This window comes from Populus euphratica, unplaced genomic scaffold, assembly GCF_000495115.2.
Source record: "Populus euphratica unplaced genomic scaffold, PopEup_1.0 scaffold46.1, whole genome shotgun sequence".
Classification (NCBI taxonomy): Eukaryota; Viridiplantae; Streptophyta; class Magnoliopsida; order Malpighiales; family Salicaceae; genus Populus; species Populus euphratica.
Genome location: NW_011499852.1, coordinates 2,749,998 through 2,760,989, shown reverse-complemented (window position 1 = coordinate 2,760,989; position 10,992 = coordinate 2,749,998). Strand labels below are relative to the sequence as shown.

At 32.8% G+C, this 10,992-nt stretch overlaps 1 protein-coding gene across 2 annotated transcripts; it reads left to right on the top strand.

The window, feature by feature from the left end:
- The first annotated feature begins 4,763 nt into the window (after positions 1 to 4,763).
- LOC105121941 (uncharacterized) lies at positions 4,764 to 9,827 on the top strand. Of its 2 annotated transcripts, XM_011020816.1 has the most exons (11): positions 4,764 to 4,884; positions 4,976 to 5,247; positions 5,384 to 5,490; positions 5,654 to 5,779; positions 5,892 to 5,985; positions 6,175 to 6,249; positions 6,326 to 6,408; positions 7,550 to 7,696; positions 7,986 to 8,058; positions 8,135 to 8,483; positions 9,489 to 9,827. In XM_011020816.1, exons 2-11 carry the CDS (start codon positions 4,977 to 4,979, stop codon positions 9,562 to 9,564), a joined length of 1,401 nt encoding a protein of 466 aa, XP_011019118.1. In that variant the 5' UTR covers positions 4,764 to 4,884; position 4,976; the 3' UTR covers positions 9,565 to 9,827. The 2 variants fall into 2 exon arrangements, with proteins under 2 accessions (XP_011019118.1, XP_011019119.1); XM_011020817.1 differs by lacking the exon at positions 4,764 to 4,884 and having other exon boundaries at positions 5,085 to 5,260.
- The last annotated feature ends 1,165 nt before the right edge of the window (positions 9,828 to 10,992 follow it).

The following is a 10,992-nucleotide window of genomic DNA, read 5'->3' as shown; positions in this document are numbered from 1 at the left end:
TTATCTAAATTAACTTAGTCTGAAAGCAATATTCAACGATTTTTTTTTAACATACAAAATAGTAGTGTTTTTATTTTTTTAAAAATTATGGTTTATTCATGTGAGATGTATAGCCATCTTAATTTGGTTTTAATCCAAATAGTAACAACTAATCAAAAAATAAAAAAATTAATCATATTTTTTTATTATAATAATAATTAAAAAACAATTATTTTTTGTATTTGCTTATAAGGGTAATTTGAATATCTATTATATTGAAAAAAAAAACTAGATGAAAAAATTAATCAAATTAACTTAAGCTAATAATTTTCTATTTTTTTTGGATAACTCTGTTAAAAAAAAATAGCTATTTTTTTTGGATAACTCTGTTAAAAAATAAAAAAAATAGTTTGATTTGATTTTTTTATGTCATAAAAACTGAAAAAAATAATCTAAATCAAGTTAAATTAAACAAAAAAACTCATTATATTATAAACTAAAAGACTTATTAAATAAAAGATTGTAAAAAATAACCCAACTAAAAGCTCATTAATTAAGATTGTAATTATTTGATTTTAGCAAATGTAAAGCCGATAGCTGACTTCTTTCATTCTGTCTGGTTCGTTTTAAAATTAATTTTTTTGTTTAATGTTTTGGTCAAACTGAATTCAAACCGATACTCACCTTTATATATATATATATATATATATATATATATATAGCAGGAGGTCATGCGTTGTAAGGGAGCAATCTGTTTGTGTTTTCTTGGCGTGCTGTTTTTGGCTCAACGTGTATGAATTAGTGAGAGCTGCAATTGCGTGGGCGCCCGCTGTTTTTTTACAGAACTGTAGTGCTGTTGTTTTAAAATATTTTTTATTTAGAAATATATTAAAATAATATATTTTTATTTTTTAAAAGTTATTTTTAAAATCAATACATTAATATAATAAAAAAAATAAAAAAAAAATAATTTTTTATAAAAAAATTAAAATTTTAAAAACATGATTTTAACTGTATTCGCAGGCATTATACAGCTCTCCCTGCATCGGATGGTTTTCGCCTTGTTGGTGTTATTTTTATTTTTTTGAAATGGAATATCTTTGGCCTCTAGCGTATGGTGTCAGATAAGAGTTGCTACAGATAGGGTTGAAACTCTTACGTGGGAAGAAGAATTTTTGGAGGCGAGGAAGCTGCTGGTGACCAGTAACCTAAACTCAACTATTTACTCTAGTTTTTCCCAGCTTCACCAATTCAAGTTACTTATCCAATAAAAAAAAAAAGGGTTGATGAAAACATAGATTTCGGTCACCAGCAGCTTTCCCGTGTTTTTTTTTTTCAATTTTTTAGTTAGTTTTGACAGTTTTTTTAGAAGATAAAGTTTAGATGGAAATTTATTCTCTTTTTCCTTATTAAATATTAAGTGGTAAAAAATCACAATACATTTTTCTTTATTCATATTAAAAATTTCTTGACTTCTTCTGCTTCTTTTTTTCCATGTTTTTTTTGGATGTAAGAATAGTATTTGAAGTTAAGATCTTACTTCTTTTTTTTTTTTTTTTCTAGTAGCTCTTGTAACCAAATTAATCAATGGAATGAAACTTTTTGAATTAGTGGTAAAAGTTTATAAACTTATATCAATATAAAAAAATATTTTTAAATAAAAAATACTTTTAAAAACCACACTATATCATAATATATATCAAATACACGTATAATCATTGACCATTCATCGCTAAATTAATATAAGATGTCATCATCGTATTTTCAATACCAAACACAAATATTGTACTGAACTAACATTACCAAAAAGTTCGAGATATATAGTTCATGAATAGAAAAGAAAAGAAAAACTCAGACATCGTCATCAAATAAACATAGATATAGCAAAATCCCAATGTGTTAGCTATTTGGAGGATTCACATGGCTTGACATCATCCATTCCTATGAAAATAATTTCAACAATTTCTTTGATCTCTTCCTCTCGGTATGAACAAAACGGGGAATCAAAATAATAAATATGCTTCATTTCTTCTATTAATTTCCCAAGAAATGGAATTGGACAAGAACAACAACAACACTAAAGAGCAAAAAGAAAAGGGCAAACCATATCTAAGAAACAACAATGGAGGCTTGTATATGATACAAAAAAAAAGATAGGGAGAGACTGTCTCTGTGATTCTGACTTGTTCGTTTCATTGTTAAATATTGAGACTTCTTCGTAGCATGTACCATCCTTTTTTTGCAAATACCAACAACTTTCCATCCTCTTTGGATTTTACTTTTGGGTTCATTAGCTCTTTCCCTTGCCTGCATTTCAAGATCTCCTATTAAGATTATGCAATGAGATTTAATGAAATTATAAAAAAATAAAAAATAAATAAAATTGTGCTCTTTGATCATCCCCACGTGACCTCCATAATTTACTTCCTCCTTTTTATTCTGGCAATACATCTATTCTGTAGAAATAACTTAGATTTTTATCAAAAATATTATCAGATTCAGTTTATGCTAGCTTGATAACTAGTTGAACTGTTGAGAAGTTTTGGCCATCTCTTCCTCTTCCTCTCTTCCTCTTCCTCTGTTATTTTTAGCATATTTAAATTGCTTAGCAAGATTAGTTATCTTCAAGTTCAGTCCATGCCTATTGGCTTTGGTTTATGCTTACCTATCTTTTTAGTAGGGAAATTATAGAATGTATTATCTATCCCTCCAGTTTATTATGGAAAATATACTAATATCCCTTCACATTTAAGGATGATGATTTACACACAAACTTTTCATATTAAATTTTCATGTTAATTAATAAGTGATAAAAAGCAATCGATAGTGATATCGAATAAGGCCTGAAGTTCCAAAAACTTCAAGTAGCATAGGAATATAATTTTCAGGTTAGATAATTGGTTAATCAATTAATCCTAGCAATGCCATTTATTTTTTCATAACCAAAGTAATCAATAGCTTATACTCAATGCTTGGTAGATCAATGTGACTTGTGACTAATACAAATAAAAGATCTATTTTGATGGAGGTGAGGACTCTCTAATGCTTAAATAAACATATTTTTAGAGAAAAAATACAATAATATTATAAAGAGAGATGCTCTAAAAATATATATGCAATAAAAAATGGAGATTGTGAAACTTTGATTTGAAGGTTTCATGGTATATTTATAGCTTATGAATTTCATCTTTTTATAAAGAGATAGTTCTAGATTATAATTTTAACGTGATAGCTTTTAATGAGGTATAAATATCCTTTACATCTATTTTAATATTTGATAAAAATATGGTGGGTTCCTAGAAGATTTTTATATACCTAAAAGATGTAGAGATATTAAGATCTCAGATATCAAATGTAGTTGAATTTATAGAGGCTGAGCTTTTCTCCTAAGTTAGACCTAAGAGAGGAGGGTTATCTTTCTGGGCATGCCAAGGGAAGATAATCATTTTCTTGGGCGTGCTAAGAGAAGATGGTCGTTATCTTGGACTTGTCGGACTGCCAAGTTCAAATGTCTTATGTTTCGCATGTTTGTTAAACCTATGTTACATAGGACTTGACAAATAACTAAGTTCAAGTACTTTGAGTCTAACATATTTTTTAGACTTACGTTATCTTAGATTTGGTTGATTACCAAGTTCAAGTACCTTGAATTTACCATGTTTAGCATATCCACATTATCTTATTCTATTAAGTGTGTTAATAGAGGATGATCATTTCCTTGGACGTGTCCAATGAAAGATGTTGTCATTCTTTTAGACGTGCTCAAAAAAGGATGATCATTCCATTGGGCGTACTAGACTATCAAGTCTAAGTAGACTCATGTTGTCTTGGCTTGGTGAATTGCCAAGTTCAAGTGTTTTGGATTTGATATATTTTCTAAACTCATGTTACTTAAAACTTAGATAAATATTAAGTTCAAGTATTTTGAGATTGATATGTTCGTCATATTTACATTATCTCATTTTCTTGAACATGTTAAAGGAGAATAATTATCCCTTTATACGTATCTAAGGTAAATATATATTCTCTTAAGTATATCCGGAGCTTGACACATTATCAAGCTCAATTATGCTTATTTTCTCAAAACTTTGGTTCTTCAGTAAGAAAACTTTTGTATGAAATTCTCAACAAATAGGTTACAAATTATAATCTATATTTTAAATGTTTTAATGAAATATTTGTTGAAATCTGAGATTAATGTCATTTTTTGTTGAAATTTGAGATTAATGTCATTTTTTCCTTATCTGCCACCTAGTCTTGTTTGACTAACCGGGAAAATGATAGCATACAAGGCAATACCAATGAAAAATATAGTAATCTAATTTGAAGTGACGTCATAAGTCAAAAATCAAAATTAAGTCAATGTACCTTCACCCAATGAATGTTAAAAACAAGCTCTCTGATTGGTGTATTTGGCAAAGCTTTTTCATTTTTTTAAAAAACAATTTTTTTAAATCAAACAACCAAGCTACCCTCTTCTATCTTTTTTTTCCCCTGCGTTTTTACCATGAACTTAAATATCTAAAACACCCTTGAGGGAGAAAGCGTGTCTTTATAAAGGCTACATCATTTGAAAGAACGCGCGCGCGCGCGCGCACAATCGCCCACGAATAACAAGGAGACAAAGGTCCGAAGGAGGATCTTATTAGCTTTTCTCACAAAAACATAAAAGGTTATCTGCGGTTATAAATTATCCAAGGGCTCGGAAGGTCATTTTAGTCATTTAACCATACAACCGTCCATAGCTTAGGCATTCCAAAATATACTATAAAACCCCGCCAGAATTCACAACAACCAGTCCGTGGTCTCTTTTCGAAAAAAGTAGACTGATCGGTGAGTTAGTTGCAGTAACTCAGCCAGTATCATCCACTCTCATGGAATCTCCTTCTCTTCAACTTCTCCAAGGTTTGCACCGATCTTCTTCCTCTAGTTCCTACTTAGGGTTTTCAATTTTTCACTCATTTAATTAAATTATCCATCCTATTTTGCTTCTTAGAATGGCACAACCAGGTCAAATTTCAGTTTCTTCTAGGGATTATTCCGCTTCTGCATCTTCTTCTTCTTCGAATCACGCTTCTTTTCCAGTTCACGAAGAAGATAATCAACGGTTTCGTCAACCTGAGTTTAGACAGCCAGAGATAGAGTATCTCCAACACCAATACATTGAGCTTTCCTACCGTGGAAATTATTTTGGGTTTGATGATTTATCTGCTATCAGAGATTGCTCGTGGTTTTGTGTCGTCGTGGTTCTCACATTGTGCTTCTTTGGTTTGTCTTTCGTTTATCATTTTTCTCTCTATTATTATTATTATTATTTTTAATTTTTTTTAGATCAGATTTTACAGTGTTCAATGTTAAATTGTAGATAGTTTTAGTATCTTATAATTGGTTGTTAATTTGACAGTGTCCATGACTTTGATTTTGGGGGTTTATGGTTCAACGAGGCTAACCCTAGGACCGAAATGCTCGATTCTTTTACCACCTAATCCCTTATTTGTGCAGTCTATAAAGGTAAATTATTTTATTTTATCTGTATCTGTCGTTCTTAAAGCTGGTACCGACGGGAATTAATGGTTTAGATACAATACTTCCATTATTGAATTAAAAGAGGTTCTTGAACTTGGTATGGTGTTTTGGGTTGTAATTTTGATAAATTTGGGTTGGTTTTCTCTAGGTGGAACAGTTGTATGATACTAATCCGGGGCTGATGCTATATGGTTTTTCTAAACCTCCTCCACTTGATGTTGTACGGACCTGGTCTAGAACTCTTGATGTCTCTGTTCCTGCCTATTCTCACAAGGCAGGTGTTTTTTTCTGTGAAATGGTGCCTGTAAAGCTATGGTTGCAGTTATGTTTTGATTGGTTTTGGTGCTTGTGAATGTTCTTGTGCTTATTTTGCTTTTGTTCTCCAGGACTCCGTATATTTTCTGAATGAGGGATCTCAAATAAATATCTCATACAGGGTGAACTCCCCGAGCTCTTCTGTTTTCCTTGTAATTGCACAAGGTATGCTTAGGAACTGATTATTAGATATATTTTGTGGCTTTCTGGAATTGTCATATGTGCTTGCTTCAAGGGCAGCTATGCAAATGTAATGAGTCCATGTGAATTGGGAATTAGTTATCTTTCTTTGTTGGCTACAAAATTGGACTTTGAGTTTTATTTTCATGTGATTCTGAAGCTGGGAAATCACAGGGAATGAAGGCCTTTCTCAATGGCTTGAGGATCCAACTTATCCAAACACCAGTTTATCATGGAATGTCATTCAAGGTGAGATTAAGGTTGTGATTTTAGATGTTTTCTTTTTATAAAAATGTTAACTGATGTGGAATTTTTTTCTTCGCAGGAAGTGGTTTTGTCCAACAGAGTATATTGACCTCTGCAAGCTACTATATTGCAGTGGGTAACTTGAACTCAGGGAAAGTAGAGGTAATTTGCAAACTTTTGGACCTGTTTATGTATAATCAATTGGTTTCTTTTTGCAGGAATGTTCCACAAGCAATTAATAAAGATTTAATCTATAAATATCTCATTTCTTCTATTACGATCCACAGATAGACTGTTCTTTGTTTTTGTAGTTCTTGGCTTCCTAGACATGATATTTAGTAATTGAAGAATAAGTTGGCTTCCCAGACATCATATTAAGTAATTGAAGAATATAAAGACATGAACGATACTTTATCTGAAAATTTAGGACCTTGTCTCTCCTTGTTTCTTGTATTGAACTTGCTAAAATATTTTCCTTTCGGCAATGTTTAGATCACCCGGTGCACCTTATCATTGTGATATTTTCTACGTTGTCAGATAAGTGCAAAATATGAAAATTTCCTTGTGCCACTGGTGCTTGAACCACATGATTTTTTTGTTTGATTCGCTTACAAAAGAATATGAGAATCTACATGGATTAGTATTTGGCTAACGTCACCTTTTGACCCGTGAATTATGCCATAAATAGCAAAAAAGGTGCTTATTTTTCTCTACATTGTTTTTCATCTCTTGATAAGTTTACAATTTTTTAACGTTGAGAGCATTCATGTTCTTGTCAACCTAAGCTACAGCTCATTTGAAAGGACAACTTCGTAAACAAAACATGAACTTTGTAGACAAAACATGAAAAAGTACTTTGTGGTTTTGGCCATTTGCACTCCAGTGACAGAGGCACCCCCCTCCCTTTCCCTCTCCATTTTCATCATCCCCAGGTTCTATAATCGGTCTAGCAGATAACAATGAAGATGACTGTTATGTATGGTATCCTTTCTCCTATACAAAAATCTTAGGCAATATATATATATATATATATATATATATATATATATATTTATAGTGCATTAATGCAGGGTTCTGGAAGTCAACCCTTTAGACCCATAACCTGCTTAAGATATATTCAAAGAGTCTAAAAAAATGGCCTATTTTCATATGTGCTATATCGTAGGCGTGAAATATCTGTGTTCATTTTATTACTTTATAATCTTGTTTCTACTTGTGTTGATTTTGAAACTGTCCTGTGTCCTTCCTGGATGGCTGTTTGCACTATTTACTCGGGTGAGTCTTTTTTTTTCTTTGTAAACAGGTTCAGTTAGCCATCAGAGTAACATCTTTCCAATACAATACAACCAAAGCTTACTACAAATGTGCATTTACTGACGGCAAGTGTAGTTTGAACATTATGTTTCATAATGGAAATGTTGCTGTCTTAAACTCTTTCGGTCCAGAACAGGTAAATCTGTTTATCTTCACTGTAACGCCTCTCTTTTAATGTAAGGCCAACATCTGGTGTTGAGAGCTTTGTTGAATGGAAGAGGAAAAGAATAAGTTTTAAAAGTACCAGTCCCACTTTAGACATAACTTTGGAGTTCCATTTCTTTTAAGGCTGTCCCATTGGCACTCTTACAGTATTGTATTTATAGATTTCAGTAGGACTACCAGAGAAAAGATCATCATCAAATAGTCTGTAGAACGGAAGATTCCCAACCTTTATCCATGTTTTTTTTTTTCATTTGCTTCAGGGTTCAGAAAGTGATGAGTGGAACGTCAAAGTCTCCTATGTACCAAGATGGGCCACATATATTGTCGGCATAGGTATACTCTATTCTTGTGTTTCCTCCCTTTAATTGACACAGGGATATCTTATGTTTACTTGTTTTTCTGCCTGTAGGTGGAATGACAGTTCTCATACTAGCGGCACTCAACTTCTTGAACAAGTTTCAATGCATTCGTGAAGATGGAACCAGACTTCTGTTTGGAGAGGTTGAAGCTCAGAGAGCCCCCTTGCTTTCATGTAAAGATGATGACCTTTCAAGTTGGGGCTCATCTTATGATTCTGTCTCAAACGATGAGGAGGATCTTGAAGATTTTCTTGCGGCTGGTTCCATCGAAGGGAAATCAAGAGATGGTGAAAATGGCAATAATACCCATCGTCTTTGTGCAATTTGCTTTGATGCTCCAAGGGAATGTTTCTTCCTCCCATGTGGGCACTGTGTTGCTTGTTTTGCATGTGGAACAAGGTAATCACTGTCCACCCTCAAATTTAGACTATTTTTCTGATCTTGAAACAGCACTTTCCGGACCTTGTGACAAATTAAGGATGGCAAACTGGGGATGATGTAAATGCATCAATTCTTCATTTAGTCTGTGAGGGCGTGCCCTGTGTAACCCTAGGATGTGTTTTAGACTTAGCTGGCACTTGGTAGATGGCATATTGAAATGAAGAAAGCACTATTAATATGCATATGGTTACAGAAAGTATTTACAATGCGACAAGTCCATGCTTAGGCCTTTGGTATTGTAAAATATCATTGTTTTAAATCACAATCAGAGTGTTGCTGGCTGATGCGGATGCTCTTTGATGGTAGCGGACAAGATAATCCCTTCCATGATAAGTGTTAAAATATCAGCAGTCTAAATGTCTCACATTCCTTGGTTATACTCGATATTTTAAACCATGTTGTCTGCAGAGTTGATGAGACCTAGAGAGGCTTGGAAACCATTTCAGTGTTTTAGTTGGTCTATTGGAGCACTTTAATAGTATCTTTTAATTACGGGAATATTGTTTTAATGGAAGCTAGATGGCTGCATCCTTTGTTAGTGCACAATCCCAACATGACCAATTATTACGCATGACCTTTACAACAAGCTGATCACGGCATGGTTTGGTTTGGTGGGACTTGTGAAATGTCATGATTTCTATTTGAAGTTGTTAGCATGCCATATTAAGGTATTCTATTCTGTATCATAATAGCAATTGCACATAAAAAGAGTCGGATGATTTTAGTGTTTTCAAATATCGCAGGGAATCAATAAAAACGTGTGAAGTTCCGGAATGCTATTTAGTGTGATTTTACTTCTGACTCACTCTTCTGGGTCATAGCTAATAGTCAGAATTGGTGTGAATAAAATTTGGTGTATGCCATTACTGATTGAATTTACTGATGCAAGGCTATTTTTCTTTCCACGACAATCATCTTGACAAATAAGAAGCCAATTTATATGTTTAAATTTGATCTTTGCAGGATAGCAGAAGCTGATGGTACTTGCCCTATATGTCGCAGGAATTTGAAGAAGGTGAGGAAGATTTTTACAGTTTAAGCAACATGAAGCTATATTCTCAACACCTTGTAGATCCGGTAATAACTTGCAACATGTATTAGTTGCATCTACACCATTGCTTGCTTTCATGCCCATGAATACTATTTGATGGTATCGCATTTGATTTAAGGTGGAAGACTGTTTTGACCCTTCCGCCATGTAACATTCATGGTCTCTTTGTATAGGCGTAGAATACATGTTAGCCAGGACCCATGATCCATAGGTTTAATGCACTATGTTATCTTCTGTTTTTCCATATTTGGTCTCCGAGGGCTTCATTATGTGGCAAAAACGTGATGTCTGGTATTGTGCGACCGAAGGAGCTGATCAACCGGATGATTTGATTTGATTTGATTTTTATTAGGTTAATTTACTATTTTAGGTTTGAATAGGTAACAAAAGAAATTCAGATATAATCTCTAATATCTAGTGAAGTGGAGGCGAGAGTTATTTCTCATGGTAACATTGCAAATGGCTTCAATACTGGTAATGCTCCTCAAAAGTTAAAACCAGATGACCAGTAATCAATCAGCTGCGCCTTAGGAAAAGAAAAATAATCAAACTTAATTAGACTAAATACTTTACCAATCATATTTTAACACAAAGCAAAACAAAGATTTGCTTGCCCTTTCATGCTGAAAGCGACCCAGAAGAGTAAACGACAGTCAACAAATGGAAACCTTTTTCCAAAATCCATCCCCCCTGACCCCACATTGTTTAATCATGTTTAACTAGAGAAATCAAAGGAGGAGGACAAATCACGACTGCATGACCATTTCCCCACTTTCTTCGTGCGGAGGATAAATTTTATCAGGATTGGAAATGAGCCGCAGCCTTCCTCTCTTTTGTCCCAGCCACTTGAAATCCTACCTTATCACCTCTCCTTTTCTCCATCGAGTACGAGAGAACAAAAAAAAAAAAAAGTATTTTCTGAATATACTAGTGGCCATGTACAGTCTGCCTGTCCAGGGATATATATATATATATATATATATATATATATAGAGAGAGAGAGAGAGAGAGAGAGAGAGTCAAATATGGATACAGTTTTGATTTGAAATATCTCATACCATCTACAATAATTATTTTAGGCGTGGTCAGATGTATGAAAAGTCTTCTGCCTTAATTTAAGCTTTTCAAAAAATTCCATGATAAATTTATTTATATGTCATGGCCTTAATTACTCTTTTTATCCTTTTATTTATGTATAAGTTCGGTTGGTACTGGGGCTTAACTTGTTTTTTAAATGTTTTTCAAACTATTTTTCATATAAAAAATATTAAAGTAGTGATTTTTTTTTTTTATGGTTTTGATATATGAGTGTTAAAAATTAAAAATAATCTTTTAAAAAATCATTAATTTTTAAATTAAAAATTACATTTGCAAAAATATCATACTTTGTATCACCAAACATGTGATGATTTTTTA

Excerpts from the sequence above, each read along its gene's own strand:
- LOC105121941 (XM_011020816.1), top strand. The coding sequence starts at position 4,977 with ATGGCACAACCAGGTCAAATTTCAGTTTCTTCTAGGGATTATTCCGCT. Across the intron at positions 5,986-6,174 it reads TTTCCTTGTAATTGCACAAG|GGAATGAAGGCCTTTCTCAA; the intron begins GTATGCTTAGGA and ends GGGAAATCACAG. Across the intron at positions 7,697-7,985 it reads ACTCTTTCGGTCCAGAACAG|GGTTCAGAAAGTGATGAGTG; the intron begins GTAAATCTGTTT and ends CATTTGCTTCAG.